This window comes from Leptidea sinapis, chromosome 25 (genome assembly GCF_905404315.1).
Source record: "Leptidea sinapis chromosome 25, ilLepSina1.1, whole genome shotgun sequence".
NCBI classification, from domain to species: Eukaryota; Metazoa; Arthropoda; class Insecta; order Lepidoptera; family Pieridae; genus Leptidea; species Leptidea sinapis.
The window spans coordinates 8,136,986-8,163,272 of NC_066289.1; the positions used below are offsets into that span (position 1 = coordinate 8,136,986).

The 26,287-nt window shown below is 38.1% G+C and overlaps 2 protein-coding genes across 3 annotated transcripts in view; both read left to right on the forward strand.

Moving 5' to 3' along the window:
* LOC126972003 (uncharacterized) overlaps positions 1 to 26,287 on the forward strand; it is a 577,468-nt gene that overhangs the window by 15,839 nt on the left and 535,342 nt on the right. Inside the window, exons 6-7 of one of the 2 annotated variants that reach the window (XR_007731020.1) lie at positions 1,035 to 1,201; positions 2,841 to 6,517. Coding sequence is in view for 1 of the 2 variants with exons in the window: in XM_050818529.1 (XP_050674486.1) it covers positions 1,035 to 1,201; positions 2,841 to 3,213 (540 nt within the window). In the remaining variant the exon portion in view is untranslated. Of the gene's footprint in view, positions 1 to 1,034; positions 1,202 to 2,840; positions 9,393 to 26,287 lie in introns of those variants that run through there. The other variant, XM_050818529.1, reaches the window with a different exon arrangement.
* Positions 11,082 to 25,867, forward strand: LOC126972025 (calcium and integrin-binding protein 1-like). Its single transcript, XM_050818576.1, has 5 exons — positions 11,082 to 11,257; positions 14,617 to 14,719; positions 16,318 to 16,465; positions 18,785 to 18,909; positions 25,062 to 25,867. The coding sequence occupies exons 1-5, from the start codon at positions 11,163 to 11,165 to the stop codon at positions 25,170 to 25,172; spliced, it is 582 nt and encodes a 193-aa protein (XP_050674533.1). The 5' UTR covers positions 11,082 to 11,162; the 3' UTR covers positions 25,173 to 25,867.

Sequence of the window (26,287 nt, forward strand, 5' to 3'; positions counted from 1 at the left end):
AGTCACAACCTGTGAGTTGAACAAGACACACCAAGATTTACGATCCATGCGTCACTCGAACGGTTGGCTCACTTGGTAAGAGAGCTCGCATGGAACCCGGGAGGCGCGGGTTCGTGTCCCGCATCGTTTATAAATTTTGGTTACAAATTTTATTTGTATATGTGTATTGCACAAATACCACGGTGTCTGAAGGCAAAGCTTTTCAACCAGTGTGTGTTGCCAGTGATGACTTACAGTACGCAGACGTGGTCGATAGGGCCTGATGAGAAAGCTCATAGACGTTTAAGGTGCAATGGAGAGGGAGTGCTTGGACTTTCCCTGCGAGATCGCATCAGAAATGAGAAGATCCGTAGGAGAACTAAAGTCATCGACATAGAATTTATCACGGGGAGTGTTCCGAAGAGCTGTTTAACCTGATTCCTGCCGCCAAATTCCACCTTCGCACGACACGCCACAAGTTAGGATATCATCCTCACTATCTGGATGTGTGGCGGTCCTCCACAGTGCGGTTTTCAAGGAGCTTTCTTCCACATACCACAAAGCTGTGGAATGAACTTCCTTGTGCGGTATTTCCGGGACGATACGACATGGGTACCTTCAAAAAAAGCGCATACACCTTCCTTAAAGGCCGGCAACGCTCCTGTGATTCCTCTGGTGTTGCAAGAGATTGTGGGCGGCGGTGATCACTTAACAACAGGTTCGTACGCTCGTTTGTCCTCCTATTCCATAAAAAAAAAAATAGCCCAAGTGACTTGGCGAAATTAAAGTGGCAGTGGGCAGGGCACATAGTTCGACGGACAGATGGCCGGTGGACGTACCGGAAGACGCAGTGTCAGTAGGCCCCCCATAAGATGGACCGACTATCTGGTCAAGATCGCTGGAATCCGTTGGATGAGAGCAGCGCAGGACGGATCGTCGTGGAGATCTTTTCGGGGACGCCTTTATCCAGAAGTGAATGTCTTTCGGGTGATAATGATGTGTATTATGTATTTGTAGAGAAAAGCTTAATAGAAGCTGGTGTGTACGTGTTGTAGAAGTTGCTGTGGGCTGTGTCTGAGGCTCTTCGTCTGCATGGATGGCGTATGTCTTCGGCCGGGTTCCGCGGCATGGCATCCCGTCTGGCGCAACTGACGCGCAGATTGCTGGCTCTGCCACAGTACGCGCTACGACGTGACCTCTCCACCTCCGCTACCATGTTCAAGTGAGTACACAGCACATTATACCAGTGGGAGCCTCCTTTGCACAGGATTCCGGCTAGAGAATGGGTACTACAACGGCGTCTATTTCTGCCGTGAAGCATTTTTTTTATGGAATAGGAGGACAAACGAGCGTACGGGTCACCTGGTGTTAAGTGATCACCGCCGCCCACACTCTCTTGCAACACCAGAGGAATCACAGGAGCGTTGCCGGATTAATGTGTAAGCATTATTGTGTTTCGGTCTGAAGGGCGCCGTAGCTACTGAAATTACTGGGCAAATGAGACTTAACATCTTCTGTCTCATGGTGATGAGCACAATTGCAGTGCTGCTCAGAATTTTTGACTTTTTTAAGTCCTGAGCGGCACTGCATTGTAATGGGCAGGGCATATCAATTACCATCAGCTAAACGTCCTGCTCGTCTCGTTACTTACTGTCTTAAAAAACAATATTTATTTACCAGCAACAGATATCTAATATAGATTTTATAAACTAAAAACATTACTTAAAACCAATTCGGAATTATGGGGTCCTGTAACCCTATATCTGGTTAAAGGGTCTCGGCCACTATTCACAGTTGATTGCACTGCCACATTATCTTGCTCTCCGAAAGTAAATCCATGGAATGCTAAGAATTTATCTCTTATAATTTTATTTAAGACTGTTTCCGAACCTAGACAAAGTAGACCTAAACATAGTCTTTTACACACTTTTGAGTGGACCTACATTCAGTATTTGTTGAACCTTTAATAATACTAGCTGACCCAGCAAACGTATTGCCGATATTAAAATCGCGATACAAAAGTAACTGTTGATCGTAGATGGGTGAAAATTTTAATTTATATGTATTTTTAATGCTGACTCATAATCAAACAAATTTAAAAAAAATGTCAAAAAAATAAATTTAAAACATTTGGCGTGGACCACCCTTAACATTTAAGGGGATGAAAAATAGATGTTGTCCGATTCTCAGACCTACCCAATATGCACTCAAAATTTCAAGAGAATCGGTCTAGCCGTTTCGAAGGAGTTTAACTACAAACACCGCGACATGAGAATTTTATATATTAGATTATTTTAACCAATTTGAGATCAAATTACAGTGGTGATTTAAGGATATTGGAATTAAGTGGCGATTATTTTTACAATAGTAATTTCACACCGCATAGGGTCATCATCATATAAAGGCGCCTTTTTCGCCGTGAAGCTGCATCACAGTATTATGTGTAAGCATTATTGTGCTTCGGTCTGAAAGGCGCCGTAACTAGTGAAATTACTGGGCAAATGGGAGTAGGTATAGTTATAGGTCGACATGGTAGGTACCTACTGAAAATCAGTGTTGGAATTGGGATGATCCTTATTTCAATTCAAAAAATACTGAGTGGGTGTCCTTTTCATGACATCCTATTTTCAATTTGGTAATTTTACTATGTATATAATGTTTTCTGTTGTCATTTAATATCTCATGTCTCAGGGTGACGAGCGTAATTATTGTAATGCCGCTCAGAAATTTTGGGTTTTTCGAGATTCCAGAGCAGCACTTGATTGTAAAGGGCAGGGCGTATCAATAACCATCAGCTGACCGACCTGCTCGCCTCGAGTCTTATTGACGTTTTAAAAAAATATATATTTTATTTTTTTCAGGTTAGCCAAACAGCATGTGTATGCTATCATTCAGGGACGATCAATTGACGAGTGTTATCAAGATGCTTTGAACAAACAATCAAATGAAAATAACAAACTAACTGGTTATATATCAGCAAGCGCTTACCAGGAATTAATATCCAAACCGACCGGACAAGCCAAGGAAAACAGTTTAATAAAACAAGAACCCAAAAGTGCAAGTAAAAACATTTTGCAAGATAAGCTTGTCAACATAGATAATAACTCAAATAGTAGTGGTTCAAGTTTCGAGCGGATACCGTTTAAGTCTAGTTCAATGCCTTCGTTTGAGGAGGCTAAAATGAGAGCCAGACGTCAGATAAGTTTTGATAATGTGGACTTTCCTAAACGATGAAACTGTTAATTACCTCCCTAGGTATATATGTAGTTATAGACTTGGTTATTAATGTTGTGAGAAAAGATCTGTCATTACCATATCATAAGATCTTTCAATTCAGTGTGAATTTTTACTACAATTACTGTAAGTAATGTTGTAGTATTAAATAATTTAAAATATTTGTATGTTTAAAAAACTTGATGTACTGTGGAGTTGGGTTCTACAAAAGAGACATGACATCTATTTGTTTGTATATCCATAATTCAGTTTAATAATATTCATAAAAAAATATGGTTCAAGAATGATTCCTTAATCGAATGTGAGAGTGGCATTTGTATATGCTGAATACTAACGTACATCATGCACTCTAACATGCTTCTTATGTGCGAGGGAGCGCGCGATATTGACAATACCGCTCTAGCGTTTCATGACCACGCTATTGGCGCGTCTTATATTCTCACAAATACTATTATTTTTTTCTCTTCTTTTAAGGTGGAACACCTATACCCTATTTGGATATGTTATTACCAGTGATTAGTAATAAATTTATTTATATTGAAAACATTTTGACAAGAATGGGTTATTTTGCTCTTATTCATCAGATTTTTTTTAACATAGAAGACTGCTTTATGTATATTTGAGCAATGGATTTGTTTTCCTGTTATACGCTTAGAGTTAAAGGACTAGACGAAGAGTTACTTTGAAGAACAACATAATGTATTATCTACCATTATAAACTTGGCTTTATGCCAAATAATAGTGATGGGCCGAATGTGGTTTGAACTGAATATGAAATACGGCCGAACTTCCGTAGGATTTCGGTTGATTTTTGCCTTGTGTATACATCGCGGTTGGCTACGCCACCACCCGAACTCTGCGCACCCCCGCGTGAGTCTGGGCCGGCGCTCATAAGTAAATACGTCATCTTCATGATGCAGGTTTTTTTGTTTGAGATATTAATATTTACATGTTTCAAGTGCTAACACAGGGCTTTTTTTTATTTGTTTAAATTTTGGTTCTATTCTTTTCAATAAAAAAGTGCAGTTATTTTGTTTAGTTTTTCTTGTACTGAATAAGCCGTCGAAGTTCGATTAAACTGAATGTAACACGAAGTTCGGCCCAACCGTACCAAATAATAATACAAATGAAAAAAAATATTACCTATTCTTAACCACATTTTTTTTGCATGATCTCACTATTTGCAACGGACCCTAGTGTACACTTTTGATGGGTTTCTTATTGATTGCCAAGTTTGTAATATCTAACTCTTTATTTCAATTATTAAATTCAACTTTGATGTGTGCAATTAGAAGAAGTGACACCGTCAAAAATTTTGGCTTCAAGATAATGAGACGAATGTAAAATTTCGGAAAAAGGATACTTGTAGGTGTTAGTAATGATCATAGTAGTACAAAGTTTGATAATTATTTTACATTTCATTTGTGGTAACTTGGAAAATTTACATTACACCTCGAAACTGCATATGAAGTCCTAGGTCCTATTCCTATAAATGTTGCTAGGATGACACATGATTTCAACCGCTATGAAAGACATTACTATCACCGCCACCATATTTATGTACTCCTGGTGTCTATGTAGTAATACGGCGTGCGCATGACATCGGAATATATTAAAAGTATACTTGCATCATTCATAAGACAATCTCTTCTTCAACTATGATCGCCTGGTACCAAAACGCTGTACAAAGCTTCCTATCTCATTTTCTCCCACGTAAAATTTTATGGATTTTTGCATCATGTCTCTCTTTTTAACTGTCTTGCTTTTTCGTTTCATCGACTTTCAAATCACAACGATGCTTAAGATGCTCACTTCAAAAAGCATAAAATTAATATATAGACTAATTTTAATAGGCTAAGGATATATAATAGTAAATTTTTTAAATTATTAAAACTTTCGTGAGTCATTAACTTATTTATTAATACGGCTTTACTCACGTTGTATCGGTGTGGGTGCAGGCTAGTTTCGGACCATTCGGAGATCCTTCATCAGGGTGAGTGTGGTGGGTTCGCGATAACGTCTCGCCTATTATTCAGGGGGTTCAACTTCCCTACATTGGCACATGAAAAAATTTGCAATGAAAGTGCTGCCACCTATTCTATTAGGTACGCTGCAACTTCACCACGATGGCGATAATTTAACATACATGATAGATGGATAGATGGAGCTAGTGATAGCAAAAAACTCACTTAACTTATTAAAGACTTGACTATCGTGTTGTAATCATTGAATGGCTCTTCTTATTTAAAGGTGACTGCTGAACTTAATAAGAGAATAATAATTTCCACCCACACAAAACAAACATCAATATGCATTCAATACGGTCTACAACAATAGTAAAAACTATAAACATAATTAGCGCCATCTAGCGACGGTACGCTAAGAGCGTAAAAATAACGCAGCGCCATCTCTTGGCCTGGGTACACTGATTTTACAAAATAAAAACATGAGTTGCACATCTATCTCTAGTATATAGTGTATTATCTATGTTACGAATGGTCCGAAACTAGTTGGTACCCACGCCGATGAAATGTCAGTAAATCCGTATCAATAAATAAGTAAATTTGTCTTACACTGTGTAATTAGAAAATGTTATGATATAATATGTTTGGTCGGAACAAAATATTATATTGATGTATGCTTAGTTAGTAGTCTTCTAGACAAGATATCAATACCTCAGTTCCAAAGAGTACCAATTCAGAAAAGGGTTCCAAAAGAAAACAACTCGACATGTCACTATATGAAACGAAAATATCCTTATGTAGAAATATTGGAAGTAACAACTAAGGCTCCTTTCATACAAACGTGTCGCCAGTCGCGTTCATCGCTACCGGCTATTAATATATTATAATAGTACAAGTACGGAAGTCTCACTCCGAAAAATCAATTAAAGAAATAGGGACTCTTGCGGTCATACAATAAGGCGTAATTCAGATCGCATAGTGTTACTAACATATATTTTTATTCACCTAGAAGTTGCCTCTCTTTCTATCGCGTGACTCTTACCTCTTCTGACGAAATTAGGGTTGACTTCGCTACCATAGTAGCTATCACAGTATTTTCTTTGAACGCGAGTGTTACACATTTAAATAAAACACAGGATTAAAACGCGTGTAATTGTAACGGTTTTACATTAGATTTTTGCGTAAAAGTTACATTTTTATTTGAGATAGTATTTGTCATAGTTGTTATTATGAAGTTTAGCGCCATGTATTTCCTTTGAGGTGGTATTTGCTGTACACAGATCAGAGGGCCTACCACCAACTTTTAATAAGCGATGCGATTCCGATGCAGTTCAGATAAGGTACCTAAACTGTATCGCTAAAATTTGGTACCATGAAGTGCCTTTCACTGAATGGAGTTTGAATTACTTATGAAGAATGAACGAAATAAATTTGTCTGTGATCTGCGGTGTGAGAAAGAGATGACGCTCTACAGTTGTTGCATAAGTTTGTCTCTCTTACTCGAACCATATGCGTTGCGTTTCGAAACCTAAAATGATATGGTTTTAGCGGTTTTTTTGCGTAGAAAATACTAAAAATACATTTTAAAATTGCGCTTTATAGCGTCAAATTATAAACCATTAAGCACTTTTTTGTACTTATTAAATAAGAGTAATATAAATAAATATAGTTCTTTGAATTACAAATTAAATGTTTGCTTATGTATTTTCGTAAAAATAACGAGTTATGAACGCACCTCCATTGATGTTTGACAGGAGCACAGAGTACACTTTTTTAAATTCGTTCTTGCGAACAGGCTATAGCCCGGGCCCTTACTGCCTCGTCTTTAGTATTTTAATTTTTGGTATTTATTTTCAGTACTATGTTTTACAAAAAAGTCCAATAAAGTATTCTCATCTCATCTTTCATCAATACAATTTTCCTTTTCTGTATGATATCACTATTTTTTAAAAGTTCTTAACGATACGATTAATTTCCTCTGAGGAAGTAGCAACTTTTTTCGAATTGCTCACTTTGACACGTAAGCTATCCAGTTAAGGTTGAAATATTAACTCATGGTACGAATGAATGAACGCACTAAATCAGTTTGCTATTCAACTGACATCATTTTTGACATTTAATTGACATCATTGCGATTTAATCAGTTGATTTGACTTTAACCTAAATTAGATAGCTCTAATCATGTCGTGGTACGAAATAGCAAAGCAGTTCATTTTAGGTCGTCAATTGAATCGCAATAAAAGTTCATGGTAGGCCCGCAGTAATGTGTAAGCATTATTCTGTTTCGGTCTGAAGCGCGCCGTAGCTAGTGAAATTACTGGGCAAATGGGATTTGACATCGTATGTCTCAAGAAGACGAGCGCATTTGTAGTCCTGAGCGGCACTGCATTGTGATGGGCAGGGCGTATCAATTACCATCAGCTATACGTCCTCCTAGTCTTTTCCGTTATTTTAATTAAATAAATTCACTTATCGACTAGTTTCTCTGTGGTTATAGTGGGTATTCTTTTGTAGAACAATTTCTCATACTTATCCCACAAAGCTTATATACATATAACTAAATGTATTTCAGACTTGTTACACTTTGCAACTGAGGTATCGATATGAAGTTTGTATGTGGTTTAATTTAGTAAACAAATGTTTGGTTTAACGACATTCATTTATAGCAAGCATGTCTCATTCTGAAATTAAGTACGAAACATACCCATGGGTGCGCGAAATTCTTGAGATAGATACAACAGTCGATTGTCAATCGCTTAATCTTTTTTATTTTCGTTGTAGGTTTTCCTGTCTTTGTTTATTCGATGGGAGTAAAAGACATTTAAATAAAACGTAATTCTTTCTTTTGTCAACGTGCGAATTCTAAGGCAATAATTGCACATTGGTTCTCAACCTTATAGCCACAAGTAAATAGTACCAGTGGGTGGCTTTTTTGCGCAGGTTGCCGGCTAGATTATGGGTACCATAACGGCGCCTATATCTGCCGTGAAGCAGTAATGTATAAGCATTATTGTGTTTCGGTCTGAAGGGCACCGCAGCTAGTGAAATTACGTGGCAAATGAGACTTAACATCTTATGTCTCAATGTGACGAGCGCAATTGTAGTACCTACTGCTCAAGAATTTTTGGGTTTTCAAGAATCCTGAGTGGTACTGCTTTGTAATAGGCAGTGTGAAAATAGCCTGTTGCCTTTTTTTCGCGCTTCAGCCCTGTAACGGTGCGTATTGTTACGTACTAAATACACTACGTTATACGGTAATACGCAATATAAAACTCTAAGATCACTAATACGTCTAGATAGACTATGACAGCTGTGAAAACGTCGAAAAAATTGAATTTAGAACTGACCTCTATTTTGAGCAATTCACGCACACTAACACAAAGTGTCATACATAACGCGAGTGTAAGACGTAGCTTGTCACGCACACTAAAACTAATATTCCTGGCCTGTTTTGATCGGTTGTCTAACAGCAAGAGACTATCTAGACGTATAAACTATCTAAGGTTAAACTGTATCTCCGCTAGAGTTGTTCCTCTCTTTTGCCACGCACGAGTAAAAAAAGGAGGACTCCGTATCACCTGATATAACAGTGAAGCACCAAAACAAGCCAGTAAATGAGTAAATACATAGCCGCACGCACACACTTACATTAATACAAGCCGATAGGCCGCCATTATGAGATTTGCCATCGTCTGTGACAGATCAGTCTGCATCGCAATAAAATATTTAAAAATGCCGTCGTGCGTTGTGTAAAAGTGTAAAAACGATACTATATAAGTATTTGTGGCCAATATGATTATTTAAGGGAGAAAATATTGTGTAATTGGTATCCCACGTAACCGCACACACACTAGCATAACGGTGCTTCACTTGCTAATATCACGGCGTGGAGTCCTTCTTTTTTTTACTTGTCCGTGACTTTTGCATGCTTTCTTTGTCTATAAGTACGCCAGTATATTGTTATCTGTAAATCTATTATCACAATAAAACTGGTCAATTAAGGATTTTTACTCCTATGGCCAAAAATGTTTCTGTTTATTTAATGTACTCTCAAGATTCGGATATAAATTCACTTTCTACATACAACATATATCTTGTCAAGTAATATTATATTATGACGTGTGTATATAGTGCCTGTTAATTGTCTGCGAGTGTGTATTCTATATTAGCTAATAATTGTCTCTGCTTTAAGCGACAAATAAATTATTAAAAATATGATGTCTTTTCTTTACTATAGTAAGGATTTCGCTTTATCTAAGTGCAGCTTTTCTTTAACATCCGAATCTGTTATGGTGCCCGCACACTTCTTTTATAAAATATTTACAAACATTTACACAAACCAAATAAAAAAAAATCTCAGGTTGTGACTTCATTATTACGTCATATGATATTCATGTCAGAATTGAACTCGAACGGTTGGCTCAGTGGAAGAGCGCTCGCTCGGAACGCAGAAGTCGCGGGTTCGAATCCCGCGTCGGTCATTTTGTGTAATTAATCCCAGAAGTGAGGGTTATCACTTTAAAAAATAACAAATTATTAACAAAAATTTGATCATAATGTTAAAAAATCTTTTCATGTAACGTAATGTTACTAAACATTTGTAAGCAAAATTGTTAGTTAACAAATATAACATCTATACATATAAATAAAATTGGAGTGTCTGTAATATTGAAATAACCGGTTTGCACTACATGTATATAAAATAACATTTTTTACCATTTTTGTCTGTCTATCTGTTTATTCCCGCTAATCTCTGAAATGGCTGGACCGATTTTGACGGGACTTTTATTGGCAGGTAGCTGATGTAATAAGGAGTAACGTAGGCTACGTATATTTTAGAAAAAAATATTTTATTTTAGAAAAATGTTGTTTTGTTTCAATGACCAAGAAACGGTCTAACTCTAAAAATAATTTATATGGCAAAACAACGTTTGCCGGGTCAACTTGTTTGTTATAAGTTCCGCGGGGACGCTTTAAAGAACAAAAATACTACACCTGCACCTATAGTGATATGTTGTCTCGACCTATTGTTAATATTCATGCGAAATTAGAATTAAATCTGTTTTGTGATTCTTGCGTTGTGTACGATCATACATACAGCCAAACACAAAATTTCACAGCAGTTACTTAAAAAAAATTCAATGTAGGTACAATATATGCCGTGTTACGGTTTTATTATAATATGTATAGATATTTTATGTATAAAGGTGCGTACAGACCAGTGAAACGTAACGTATCATTCTACCTTTCATTACATGTTCGCCATGGACTTCCCGCGTACGTCTGTTTCCGCTATTCAGCCGCCATGTTCGTTCGAATCACCGACAAATCACGGGTTGCTTCGCGTGCGGCTTGTAATGCTCGTAGCGTGCGCGTAAATTGCACATTTCGCACGCACCAATCGTCTGAGATATTTTTATAAAGTGTATTGTTACCTTTCATGATACATTACAGCAATGTGTACGGCGAATTCTTTCATTGCATGCAAGAGCGTGCATTGGTTTTCTAGCCATGCTTACCGTAGGTATCTAGTATCTAGCGTAAGGAAAAATTGTATGAGTGGGTGCAGTTCAATAGAAGTTTGGTTATAAAATAACGGAACCAAATAAAACTATATTAAATTCAACACTAGTGCTATATTTATTTTCTAATTGCCTTCATAACATGCACGCCCCTGATTGCATGATACATTTCATGTTACGTTTCACCAATCTGTACGCACCATAAAATATTTTATAAGTGTGCATTAAGGTACCTACCCACTGCACGTAAACAGTATATTACATACTTACTATCTACCTCTTCTATTTTGTTTTGGTTATTTCATTGTCTTTATTATCTTATCGACAATATATCAAAAATACTTATTGATAAGATTATCATTAATTACTCCGCGGCGTTCGTTTGGGCATTGTTATAACTTTTACCCAACACTCGATTTTAAGTGTTGTCAATGTTGATATTTCATTGAGCATCTAGTGCAATATGGGTTCTTCTCAAACAAAATACCCGGTTTTGACTGAGGATGTTTTGGAAGATTACACAATGCTTACTTATTTAAGTAAAGGTGAAATTTATCAGTAAGTGTATTTACTATACATCATATATAGAAAAACAAAGGCAATGAGTTTCTATTGAGTGGAGGTTTCTGGGTAAAATATAACACACAACAACTCTATGTGTGGAAATAATATTTTTTTTACGTTTCTTAATGTTTTTTGGGCTGTGTTTTCTATCTCATATTGTCGGCTTCCGAAGCGGCGTTAATAAGTACTTAATTGAAGTCTAAGTAAATTCTGATAAAATTTTATACGAGAAAATACAGTGAATTTTATGTTTTATATAGAAGTGGAGGGGCAAACTCATTATTTAAAATAAAAAGCACTGACAATGGACACTATCAGCGAAACCAAATATCTTGGAAATGCGTATCTTTTATATTGGATTTTCCATTTTATCCTTAGCGGGAGGATCACCAAGTCTCATCAGTTCGTTGAAATACTTACTGCAACCAGAAAATATAGAACTCCCGTTAATTTAGAAATAGCAGAAAACTTCAAGGAAGACACGCCATAATACATTTACAGAAACCTATTTCACGAAATTAATTACACATGTAAACATAGTAGATTTATTATACAGTTGATGGCACAGTCATAAACGGTAGGTTAGGCTGTGCCAATGTGTCACACATCTTTAGTTGTGAAGGTATTTGTAAAGTGGCTTTGTTACACTGCGACCAATGTGATCTATTGTGATAGCCACTATTTACTACAGCTCACTGCAAACATTGATTCTTTTCATGTACTCGTATCTTATTGTCTTTTGCAGTGAGCTGACGTATCTCAAATGGTTGAAGAATTGGACTTCCCAAAGAGATGCTACGTTTACGCATTAAAGGACCACATTCAGAGAGAATGTGTAGCGGCGTTTCATCTGCACTATTACAGAATCTACACGCTCTGCAATCTCTGAGACCTAAGATTGAGAGGTGTTTGTTTAATCTGCAGTGCCCCGTTAATGTCCTGGTTGCTATACTCAAATCCTTAAAATTAATCCAAAATGAACCAAATTTTAATAAAATTGTAATTAATACTGATTCTAAATAATGTTTAACAGCTTTACAAAATATTAATAACATAGAACCACTTATCATAGAAATTAAACAAAAAATGCTTAACCTAATTAAGAAAACTTTCAAGTTGAATTAATCTGGATTCCTAGCCACCGAAAGATAATCGGAAATGAGAAGGCAGACAGTGAAGCTGAAATCGCAACTAGCATTAGTCAAATTCAATGACGTTCTATACATATGGACATATCATTCGCAGTCTGATAACGGAACGGCAAAAGTGTGCTTAAAGACAATGTAAGCACACTTTTCTCCTTAGTCGTGTGTCAAGCAACAAGGCTAAGTGTGCTATAAAAAGTGCTTAAATAATACATTAATACATTTAATAAAACGAATATTTTTTCATTAAATATGGTACTGACAATGGTATTGACAAGTCCCTAGACAAGACCCGCTTGTCAAAATGGGACAGATGAAAGGACACAGTCAGAAATGAAAACAATAGAGTCGCTCTTTTTAATCGACTTCAAAAAAGGAGGAGGTTCTCAATTCGTTGGTATATTTTTTATGTTTTGTTACCTCAGAATATTTGAATAGGTGAACCAATTTGGATAATTCTTTTTTAACCGACTTCAAAAAAGGAGGAGGTTCTCAATTTGTCGGTATGTTTTTTTTAAGCTACCTCAGAACTTTCGACTGGGTGACCTTTTTTTCGACACCGATTATAAATAACAATACTCATTACTAGAATTATATTTATAAATTAGATTGCATAAAATTATTTTTATACTTTTTAGCATATTATAACTATTGTTTTGGAATAGTGTTTTTGATGTTGGTTGTTTTTTTGTACGTAAGACCTAGTGAATAATGAATTGCAATATTGTATTTTGTGTAATGTGAACGGCTTACAAGAACGTGAACAATTACATACTAGTGCAATTTACGCGTTATTATGGAAGTAATGATAATTGATACTTATTTACGAGATACCCTGGACAAGATATCTAAGACTAAAAGACAAATTTTATTTAATTCAAGGAACTTATCATTTAAGTAACCAGTTTAACTAATTATTTTATGTTAATAAAAATATTATATTTGAGTATAAGTTTCTCTCATTAAAGGTTACCTTTACTTATTAAATCCAAATCCCTTTAGAAAGTAAAGAAGTAACAAATATAAACACAAGCCAATAATTAAACATACTAACTTTCCCCTTAATAATATCAGTGTGATTTTTGATTAAAAACCTAAAAAACTTCCGACTGAACTGATATTGATCGGAAAATAGGGACCGACTGCCGAAGGTAAAACTTATAGCAACCGTCTTTTCCGTCTGGGTTTAAAAAAATACCTAACTGCTACTCCACTGGCGTCACTGTCCAAATCGGGTTCTAAATTCAAAACACGCAGCTGAAACTGAAATAGTGTTTACATTGCTGCCTATTGACCAATAATATTTTAAACAGCTGGATTAAACGCAGAAATGAATAGATATAGCAGTCGAAGCTTAAAATATGGTTTCATTTGTGGCATGTGCCATACTTCGGCTTTGATTTTGTATGAGGTGCATTTTCTATATGTATAAAACTTCATTGGTCAAATTGATCAATCCTGAAATTAAAAGTTTCTTCAAGTTAGAAGTTAGGAAACTTTGGGATATTTTTAGAAAAAACTCAGAAAGGACAAGCAATCTCATGCAGATACGAAATTCTTATTTCTTATTTTTGAAAAACCACCTACTTCCTTCTCATGTAGAAATGACCAAGTATCCATTACATTACTTGACTTTGTATTGGACATACAAATTTAACTCACATTCATTTAATTACGAAATCTGAAAAAAAAAAACAATATAACAAATGTGGGTTGCACCTGTTAGTTGAGTGTAATTCTTATACTAGTGTAAAAATTAATTGTAATCTACCGAATAATATAAAAGATTGTATAAATCAAGATGGATGTATAGTAGAATTTTTTAAAATTATAGATTTTTATTAATAAAAAGCGACGATTTTACGACGAATAGATTTTTATTAATAAAATACGTCTTACCTAAGTAGGTATATCTTGTGATAGTTTTTTTCACAAATACGATTGTCAGTACAAGCCTTTATAAAACAAAAAAAATATTTAAAAATAAGACATATATATATGACGTATGCATATTTTGCCCTTTTTATGGATTTTCCTGCATATTTTAGCTATTTTACTTGCATATTTGCATGCATAATTTGGGCATTTTGTGTAGCATTAAACAAACGAAAAAAAAATCGTAGAAAATGTTTAGGACTTTTACGACATACATACGTTAAAGCAATAAAATTGTGGTTATCAATACTTAAAACAAAATTTATTTTTTAGTGTACTGAAAAAGTTTCATTCAATTGATCCTGAAAAAGTAAACGCAAACTTATCTCACCGATTTCCCAAAGAGGACATTTTAAGGAAGTTCGATGTATTGAAAGTAAGTTGATTTAATTTTGTGGTTATTTATTAAACTAGGTCCTGGATATTAACAGCAAGATACCTCTCAGTTAGGTGTCAGAATATTTATTATTAGAGACCGGATTATATGCTTTTGCATATTTAGTACCTTTTTAGAGGAAGTTGCATATTTTAGAAATAAAAAATTATTATGCATATTTACGTTCGATCTCGCTCATCGTTCGATGCTTTTCATAGTAAGACCAAACATTACACTCAAATTTAAATTCTGCCCAGTAACCTCAGTAGACGTAGAACGCTACTTTTCAGCTTACAAAAATTTATTAAGCGATCGTAGAACCAATTTGTCTACACAACATTTAGAACAGTACTTAGTAGTACATATTTTTGAAGGTAAATATTTAATTTCATTGTTACCTAAGTAGGTATATCTTGTGATAGTTTTTTTCACAAATACGATTGTCAGTACAAGCCTTTATACAACAAAAAAACAATTTTAAAATATGACTATATATTTTGGCCTTTTTATGGATTTTCGTGCATATTTTACTTGCATATTTGCATGCATAATTTGGGCATTTTTTGTAGCATATAATCCGGTCTCTATTTATGATTATTAAAATTCCTCATCCACAGTGCATAGGGTCCTTTTTTGATTCACAAAAATCATTTTTTTTGTGTAAATGTGTATTTTTTGTTATTCTATGTTGCCTCGCGGTCATCTAGTTGCTTCCTACTATTTTTTTTACGTTTTTTGCCTTTTTCGTAAATGAATATCGCCGCGCTGGTTATTAGCGGCGGCGCTAGTTGAAATAATATGTTTGTGGTAATTAATTTGTTTAAATACGTACGTGAGTGACCTTTACCTTGATTCCAAATCACAAGTTCTGCAGCATAAATGCGGTTAAAATATTAAGACAATGATGATAACCGATATACATACGGCACGATTAGTTTACCTATTTTACTTCTTTCCATCAGCCTAGCGAAACTCTCTAATAAAAAAAGAGATTCATTCGATTGTATGAAACGTGCATTGATAAATCATGTAAAAAAGGGAGATAGCCGAAATCCACTACTAGCAACTGTTCGCTTTCAAACTTAGCCGGATTATACTTCGTCGCCAATCGCCATATTGGAATTACTAGTATTTCAAATTCAAAAGCCTCTTATGACGGAGTATTTACATACTCTTTGCTGTTCATAGTTTTATGATAAAACAAACGTGTTACGAAATTCAAAATAATTGATAAAAACGTTTGTGTTAAAAAAGTTTATACTTAACATAAATTACTTTCTTAATGATACCACAGATTGAGTATGGAGCGATCGCCCTCAGTCAATCCTTAGGGCTATTAAATAATAATTTTTAAGATACTATAATATAGTGAAATTATTCTATTTAACAAAAGAAGTCCGCTGAGTTTCTTGCGCCCGTTCTTCTCAGGTCTGAGGCATACATAAGAATGCGTGGTAATTACTGCGTTCAAAAAGTAACTTTAATCCTATTTTGAATAAAAATATTTGAATTTTAGTTATTACTGTAGGCACGACGGCTTGTCGCTGGGTGAATTTTACATATTTCATGCAAATACCTTGAGTGTGTGATCATTTCAGAACAACCCTTACCAGGACCGTATGTTTCGTGTTTTCTCATCACAAAAAGACGACTGCCTTTCATTTGAAGATATTTTGGATATGTGTTCGGTGATGAGCCCAGATTGTCCGCCAGACGTCAAGGCATCCTGGGCATTCAGGATATTCGGTGATTTATTTGTTTAATTTAAGAAATAGCGCTCAGTTTGTGTGAAGTGAATCCACACATTGTATATACCCCGCGCCCGTTCGTCTCATTTGCTTTACTGACTGCGAATATTTTTTTTTAATGGAATAGGAGGACAAACGAGCATACGGCTCACCTGTTGTTAAGTGATCACCGCCGCCCACAATCTCTTGCAATACCAGAAGAATCACAGGAGCGTTGCCGGCCTTTAAGGAAGGTGTAAACGCTTTTTTTGAAGGGTTTTTTTTGTAGGTTTTTTTGAAGAACGTCTGCACCCTAACCTCGGATACGATACCCATATTGTTGAAATCATAATTTTGAAGGCGGCCATCTTGGATTTCAAAAATGATCCCAAATTCGTTCTCTGCACCCTCGAGAACCTCGGATACGATACCCATATTGTTGAAATCATAATTTTACGCGGCGGCCATCTTGGATTTCAAAAATGATCCTAAATTAGTTCTCTGCACCCTCGAGAACCTCGGATACGATACACATATTGTTGAAATCATAATTTTGAAGGCGGCCATCTTGGATTTCAAAAATGATCCCAAATTAGTTCTCTGCACCCTCGAGAACCTAGGATACGATACCCATATTGTTGAAATCATAATTTTGAAGGCAGCTATCTTGGATTTCAAAAATGATCCCATATTCGTTCTCTGCACCCTGGAGAACCTCAGATACGATACCCATATTATTGAAATCAGAATTTTGAAGGCGGCCATCTTGGATTTCAAAAATGATCCCAAATTCGTTCTCTGCACCCTCGAGAACCTCGAATACGATACCCATATTGTTGAAAAAATAATTTTGCGTGGCGGCCATCTTGGATTTCAAAAATGATCCCAAAATCGTTCTCTGCACCCTCGAGAACCTCGGACACGGTATCCATATTGATGAAATCATAATTTTGTGCGGTGGCCATCTTGGATTTATCTAACTTCCCTAAAGTACATACATACAAAAATCCCGCGTGGCATAATATTCAAAATAATATTACGTAAATTTTATTTTAGTACTTTCCGACTTCCATTTACCTATATATTTCAACAAATACGCTGTCGCATCATTATTATTTTTTTACTATGATTCGGACCGCTTTGTACTTGTTTGCTAAAATCTTACGTAATGTGAGCCCGAGAGACACGAACACAGTACCTTCCTTGACAGTGGTCACGGGCGTACTGCTAGCATGAGCGAGCATGCAACCAAGGCGTCGCGTTTGGTTTATTACGAAAATAATTAATATAAAATAATTCACAAAGCGTATTGATAAATCCCACAGTGAAAACTTATAAATACTAATAAACTATCGAATAAAATAAGTTTTGTGTTTATAGCTATCATAGTTTTATGATAATATAAACAATTCAAATAAAAAAGACTATTTTTCAAAAAATAAATCTATCGAGATTTTTTTTCGTAATCGTGATTTCGAAACAGCGATAATTTAGATAAAGAAATGAAGATAAACATGTCAAAAAATTGGAACCGTAGTATTTGTAGAAGTATTTTAAGTAGATTATTAAAAATGTTACTTTTTAGGACTATAGCGCCTTAAAGCGAGCGGGGTAATGCAATGGTGACATAAAGTAAACACTCAGCCACAGGTATAGCTACTTTTTTTATGAAAATAAGGGACGAGACGAACAGGACGTTCAGCTGATGGTAATTGATACGCCCTGCCCATTACAATGCAGTGCCGCTCAAGATTATTGAAAAACCCAAAAATTCTGAGCGACACTACAACCGCGCTCGTCACCTTGAGACATAAGATGTCAAGTCTTATTTGTCCTGTAAACTCACTAGCTACGGCGCCTTTCAGACCGAAACACAATAATGTTGAGACATTGCTGCTTCTCGGCGGAAATAGGCGCCGTTGTGGTACCAATAATCTAGCCGGCATCCTGTGCAAAGGAGCCTAAAAGCTACTTAACCTTAGTCATAAAAATAAATCAGACAATTCAAATTTCGAAATACATATTTAAACATACCATTGTCCGATAACTTCGCGCACGACCGTCTCTCGGGGTGACAGACAGTGGTGGGGACCCCTCCCCGTACTAAAGATATCAGCAGGTTAGCGAGGTACGACAGTCTCACTCGTTGCGCTTCCCCGCAACACCATCCGCTACCCGCTGACGTCCGTGGGACGGTCGCGCACGAAGTTGTCGGACTATAGTTTTGTATTGTATTTTGTAGTGTGAACAGGGAATGTATTGTAATATGAAAGTGAACCTTTCCCAGCAGTTCTACCATTCATCAACCAATCTACTTCTTACATTTCGTTTTTTACAGATATAGACGAAGATAATCAAATAACTAAGAAGGATATTATCAATATCATTGATCGACTTACCTGGGATCCTACGAACCGAGCGAACATAATTCTTCGAGAAGACAAAATTAAAATTGCAAATATTGTGAGTCACAATAACAATCCACCTCATTTCAATCCGTTAAAATGTCATTTTAAATAGGGCTCTTTTATTATAAAAATTTAATATTATTTAATTTCCTTAACCTTTTGAACCTAACTACAACTTGCCTTTGGTTTCACGTGGTTACTGCCTTTAAATGTAATTACCTAGATACATGTTAGACTTAGCACATAAGATTTATTTAATGTAAATTTTTTAAGTGAAACTTCTTAAGAATCGTTGTGATTTCAAACCGGATGCAACGGAAAAAACGACAGGTAAGAGAGACATATACAAAAATGTGTATGATGAAGCCGGCAAAGAATGAGACAGATATATGCATAGTATTTTATTTTTATGTATGACGCGAGTAGGTGTACCTTTATATATTCTTATGTCACACGCACGACTTATAACTGCATAGACACCAGGAGAACATAGATATGGTAGCGCTGTTAGTGATGTCTTTCATAGCGGTTGAAATCACGTGTCATCCTAGCAACATGTACCAGGACTTCATATGCAGTTTAGAGGTTCATGCACAATGCAGGTTTCACTTCTGACATGTGTACTTTGTACACACGCAATGTTTTTTAATTGTATTTCTGTTGGCGGTTCATAAATAGATAATAGATGGCATAAAGTTCTTGAAATTGATATAGTAGGTGATAGTCTTCCTAAATTCAATCAAAGGAAATATGGGACCCACTGACCTCTACTATATACCACTGGACTGGCTGGTCTCAAAGTGCTTTTATGCCGGATTGATATTCGCCATTTAGGCGCTGTTGGCCATGTAGCGAGAGTCTGTGGTACTAGAAGTAGTGATGACATCCTCAGCAAACATCGATAGATGGTGTGAAACTATTTACAAAAAAAATGTGTACTTTATTATGTTGATTCTTGAATTATAAATAAAATAACACGGAAAACGAACGAAATCAATTCAAAATGCAAAAATACTTCAGAGCATTGTACGTTCCTTCGCAGCCATTTGTATTATACGTCAAAATTAGTTCTCTAGGCACCAGTGGCGCTTCAAATAGGCACAAAAAATAGCTGTCAAACATATAGAACAGCCTGTCCAGTGGTATTTATACAGGTCAGTGATGGGACCACTTCCTATCACAATACAGTGACGAAATAGTTTAGTATCTCTTTAGTTTTTAGAGGTATATTATTTTATTCTTACTCGAGTTCTTTTGATTTCCTTTTTATGTTAACTCAAATTGTATGTTATTTGTTTATAGCACTTAATCCAGCTAGTTGAAACTGTTGAGTGTCACAGCTTGCTGGATCTTATAATATCTTGGCCCCTTCTTTTTCGTTTTTCTTCTTCTAACTAGTATCTCTTTTGCAAGCTGTGGCAATCTCTAAGTGGGTCTACAATTTAACAATAATATGTACCACATTTAGTTTAGTTTAATAACGATTAATTGTAACCATTTGATTGTCCTTAAATAAATAAATAAACAATATAATGGGCCAGGATAAACATTTCCTCTGAAAAGGGCTCGTTTCCGTTGTGACTCAGACTTAAAGAGGATAGTCTAATTGTTGATTTCATTACCTTAAATTTGGGAAATTAAAATCACAAAGTTGTCTTCATTAAAAATATTGTTGATAGTTTAGATTAAGGATTGGTCTCCGCAACGCTCCAACTAGATACCGCAGGCGTAGTCGCAAAGTGCGGCAACTAATACTATACCCAAGTGGGCGTACTCGAGCCAGTCTCGAACTATGTGTGACGTTGACGTGCCACATTTTCTGTCAAATATTGGTAAATATTGAAACTAAAATGCCGGGTGCATAGTAAAACTTTGTAAAACTAATACTACAAGAAAAAAGAAAAAAATGGGACACATTTCATCAGTAAGTATTTAATATTTTATTAATTTAAATGTTAAAGATGCCATTGAGTGTCGAGATGCCCCAAGAATCTTTACAAATAGCCAATACACACTATAATATAACGTTGCCGTAATTACTTAGGTACGCTATCTAGTTGGAGCGCAGCGGAGACCGATCCTTAATCTTAGTATAGAAAGTATGAATGAATTGATTTTTGCATTCAAGTAGGTATATTTTGTGTACATATCAAAGAGGATGACGTCTTATGACGTCAGCACAATCGGGCCAGACTCGTCCGGGTTAATTACCACACTCGCACAGAATACCGGCGTGAAGTAGCGGCCTAGTGCCGCTATGTTTCGCATAGGTTAGTGTCGAGGACTGGAGGCCATCCCTTACCCCCACCGCTCCCCCCAACAAAATATGAGAGCGGTCCATAAAGAAATATTACCCCAGGAGGGTACCGGCTCTACCAGAGCCGGAGAATCCTTCTCCGAGCACTCTCGCCCGGGCTGCCCTTCGTATTCTGGGGTGGGCACAGAACCGCGCATGACCGAGGACAAACGAGGCAGAAACACCACGGCACCCCGCTCCACGCTCAACGTGGACTTTTGCAATATCAGGGGAATTCACTCCAATTTAAACGCCGTCCACCACCACCTTGAGACGGCGCAGCCGCCCTTGTGTTTCCTTACGGAGACGCAGATATCTCGACCTAGCGATACGTCATATTTAACGTACCCCGGGTACAATTTTTGCCCCGGCAGGGGTATGTGTGTACGTTAGGGAGGATATCTGCTGTCGCCGTCTCGGCAATTTTGAGGGTAGGGGCCTGTCTACTCTCTGGCTCCGCGTAGATTTAGAGGACCGCGTCCGTATCTATGCGTGTGTCTACAGGTCCCATAGTGGTAACGCAGAAACCGATCATCTCATGGGCTGCGTTCAAGCGGCAATTGACGACGTGCTTGCACAGATCCCCTCCGCTGAAATCGTAGTCTTGGGTGATTTCAACGGGCACAATGCCGAATGGCTTGGATCACGTACCACAGACTACGTAGGGCGATCTGTGCATAATTTTGTATTGGCGTATGGTATGTCCCAATTGGTTGAGTCGCCAACGCGGCTCCCGGATGTGGATAGCCACATGCCGTCCTTATTAGATCTTCTGCTGACTACACATCCCGATAGTTACCAGGTCTTTGTCGACGCCCCTCTCGGAACGTCCGACCATTGCCTGGTCAGGAGTGTAGTGCCTAACCGACGTCAACGTCGCAGACCACCAGCGACCCGCCGCGTTTGGCACTACAAGTCAGCAGATTGGGATAGGATGCGTTCCTTTTTTGTATCCTACCCTTGGGGCAAGGTTTGTTTCCCTTCGGATGATCTTAGTGCCTGCGCCGTTGCAGTAGCCGATGTGATACTGCAGGGCATGGATATTTTTATACCAAGCTCTGTAGTACCGATCGGTGGCAGATTACAGCCCTGGTTCGATGCGTCAGTTAAAGCAGCATCTGACTGCAAAAAACAGGCGTATCGAACTTGGGTTGCGGCGCTGGGCACAAAGGATCCGAACTGAAAAGTTCTTAAGAGGAAATATAACCGTGCCTCCAGATTTTTTAAGCGGCAAATCGCCCGTGCGAAGTCTAAGCACGTCGTCAAAATCGGCGAGCAGCTTTCCAGCTACCCGACCGGAACACGAAAGTTCTGGTCGTTGTCGAAAGCTGCTCGACACTTGACGACAACGGAAAAACACCGCCGACCATCCCGCGGTGTCAGAGCTCTATGCCTGAAGTACAGTTCAGACAGAAAACTGTTAGGCGAGCTCTGTTTTCGTTGGATGTCAGGAAGTCTAGCGGGCCGGATGGCATTTCTCCAATCGTGCTTAGAACGTGTGCCCCTGAGTTGACGCCGGTGCTAACGCGTTTATTCCGGCACTCTTATTCCAAAGGCATAGTCCCTGACTCATGGAAGTCAGCCCTTGTCCATCCGATCCAAAAAAAGGAGACAGTTCGGATCCGGCGAACTACAGGCCTATTGCTATCACCTCCCTGCTCTCTAAAATCATGGAGAGCATAATTAGCCGCCAGCTTTTAGTATACCTAGAGGGTCACCAATTGATCAACAACCGACAGTACGGCTTTCGCCATGGACGGTCGGCAGGTGATCTTCTGGTATACCTAACACATAAATGGGTGGCGGCTATTGAAAGCAAGGGGGAAGGCCTGGCAGTTAGGCTGGATATAGCGAAGGCCTTTGATCGTGTATGGCACAAGGCGCTCCTCTCAAAACTTCCATCATTTGGGCTTCCCGAGAGCTTGTGCAAGTGGACCTCCAGCTTCCTCACTGGGCGTAGCATACAGGTCGTTGTCGACGGATATTGCTCGATCCCGAAGCCCGTGAATGCTGGAGTGCCCCAAGGCTGTGTGTTATCTCCTACGCTGTTTCTTCTGCATATCAATGATATGTTGGACACCTCCAACATACATTGCTATGCGGACGACAGCACTGGTGATGCCGTATACACGGGCCATGCAGGTCTCTCTCGGGAAATCGTCGACCAGTGCCGGGAGAAACTTGTGTCTTCTGTCGAGTCCTCTCTCGAGAAGGTCGCGGAATGGGGTAAATTGAACCTTGTCCAATTTAACCCCCAGAAGACTCAAGTTTGCGCGTTTACCACTAAAAAAACCCCATTTGTCGTATCAACGCTCTTCGAGAACACTTCTCTTAAAGCCGCGCCTAGTATTGGAATACTGGGTCTCAAAATCTCGAGCGATTGCCAATTCCGTGGCCATCTGGAGGGCAAAGCCAAATTGGCTTCGAAGAAGCTGGGCGTCATCAATAGAGCAAGTATTGACTTCAAGTCGGCCCACATTCTAGCGCTCTACAAAGCGCAGGTCCGGCCACACAAGGAGTATTGCTGTCATCTCTAGTCTGGCGCACCCCAGTATCTGCTCGATCCATTTGACCGCGTGCAACGTAGAGCAGCTCGAATTGTCGGGGACTCAGTGCTCTGTGAACGGCTGGATCTCTTGGCGTTGCGTAGAGACGTCGCATCATTGTGTGTCTTCTACCGCATTTATCACGGGGAGTGTTCCGAAGAGCTGTTTAACCTGATTCCCGCCGCCGAATTCCACCTTCGCACGACACGCCACAAGTTAGGATTTCATCCCCACCATCTGGATGTGTGGCGGTCCTCCACAGTGCGGTTTTCAAGGAGCTTTCTCCCTCGTACCCCGGGTACAATTTTTGCCCCGGCAGGGGTATGTGTGTACGTTAGGGAGGATATCTGCTGTCGCCGTCTCGGCAATTTTGAGGGTAGGGGCCTGTCTACTCTCTGGCTCCGCGTAGATTTAGAGGACCGCGTCCGTATCTATGCGTGTGTCTACAGGTCCCATAGTGGTAACGCAGAAACCGATCATCTCATGGGCTGCGTTCAAGCGGCAATTGACGACGTGCTTGCACAGATCCCCTCCGCTGAAATCGTAGTCTTGGGTGATTTCAACGGGCACAATGCCGAATAGCTTGGATCACGTACCACAGACTACGCAGGGCGATCTGTGCATAATTTTGCATTGGCGTATGGTCTGTCCCAATTGGTTGAGTCGCCAACGCGGCTCCCGGATGTGGATAGCCACATGCCGTTCTTATTAGATCTTCTGCTGACTACACATCCCGATGGTTACCAGGTCTTTGTCGACGCCCCTCTCGGAACGTCCGACCATTGCCTGGTCCGTACTACAAAGCTATGGAATGAGCTTCCTTGTGCGGTGTTTCCGGGACAATACGACATGGGTACCTTCAAAAAAAGCGCGTACGACTTCCTTAAAGGCCGGCAACGCTCTTGTGATTCCTCTGGTGTTGCAAGAGAATTTGGGCGGCGGTGATCACTTAACACCAGGTGACCCGTACGCTCGTTTGTCCTCCTATTCCATAAAAAAAAACGTGTAATCATATTTTGATCTATGTTTGAAATAGTAGTAATTACAGTATGGCGATTGGCGACGGCCAATTACATACATACCGGTATACTTCGTCAAGTATACCGGTATATCCGGCTAAATTTGGAAGTGAACTGTTGCTTGAAATGTAGTGGATTTCGGCTTTCCGTTTTTAACAAGATTATATCCTTCATGTCTCAATCTACCAATGACTGCACGTTTCACACAAACGAGTGAATCGCTTTTTTCTTTAGAGAGTTTCTCTAGGCTGTTGTATATCGGCAATTCGAATATAATTAACGTTTTGGTTAGCTATAATATAGTATATATAACTATAACAATAAATTAATAAATTTTGTTTTCCAGATTCTAGATGAAATCAAACTCGATCATTCAGGTGGGATTGGTTTCTCAGAATTCAAGTTCATCATCTCCAGAGTTCCGGAGCTTTCAAACTCATTTTACTTTCGACTGTAGTGAAAATTGCTTCAGTTTTTTTTTTAATAATAATAATAACATTAATCTAAATCTTAACATTTCTCTTCTATACAATCTTGTGCATTTTGAAGGCCGTATTATAAGTATACTCCGGAGCCAGTTCTGGAAAACAGCAGTGCCAAGCTTACTGGGACCGATCTATCATCACGGACAGAACGATCATTGCTAATAAGCCTGATATTGTGTCGGTAGATCGGTTAGAGCGTCGGGCATTTATTGTTGATATCACCATCCCGTGTGATGATAACCTTGTGAAAGCTGAAATAGACAAATTGTCGAAGTACCTAGACTTGACACACGAGGTTACTGACATGTGGGATGTTGATTCAACAATAATTGTCCCAATAGTCGTTTCCGTAAACGGTCTTATAGCAAAGAGCCTCGACCATCATCTCAAGAGGCTCTCACTTAATAACTGGATAAAGGGTCAGTTACAGAAAGCTGTTTTGGGAACGGCACGCATCGTGCGGAAGTTCCTCAGTCTGTCGCCCTAACCACCGGCGGAATTGTCGTGAACCAACGCCGGCGGGACTCTATTTTTTATATTATATTTGTAATATTTTTTATAAATATGTTATATATATATAAATGTAGAAAATAAGATGAAATTATAATAAAGAGAATAATAATAATAAAAAAATTAAGCTTCTTTAAATTTTTAATTTATTACAGTAGGTATGTGCGTCTTTTTTTATTATTATCGGATAAATGCCTTGCATGCAGCTTTATTGAAACGACCGGCAAGAGTACGGCCCGGTAGCGCTGGAATACCACTTGTTCGGCCAAGGTCACTCGGCAGCACCAAGGGCTGCTTGTACTTGACGTGGTACATCGGGAATGACAGGTAAACACTGATATCAAACAACAAAATTAACAACAACCCTCATATCACACCCAACCTTAAACCTTAAGAGGTTTCTTTTAAATTTAAGATGAATAAATGAACTATTTCACTATATTGTCACACAATATCTATACTAATATTATAAAGCTGCAGTGTTTGTTTGAACGCGCTAATCTCTGGTACTACTGGTCCGATTTGAATGATTCTTTCAGTGTTGGGTAGTCCATTTATCGAGGAAGGCTATAGGCTA

What these genes read in the sequence shown, in the direction of transcription:
- LOC126972025 (XM_050818576.1), top strand. Translation starts at nt 11,163, where the DNA reads ATGGGTTCTTCTCAAACAAAATACCCGGTTTTGACTGAGGATGTTTTG. An exon ending in AGTAAAGGTGAAATTTATCA is followed by an intron (nt 11,258 to 14,616) that starts GTAAGTGTATTT and finishes TTTATTTTTTAG; the next exon opens with TGTACTGAAAAAGTTTCATT. An exon ending in GGAAGTTCGATGTATTGAAA is followed by an intron (nt 14,720 to 16,317) that starts GTAAGTTGATTT and finishes TGATCATTTCAG; the next exon opens with AACAACCCTTACCAGGACCG.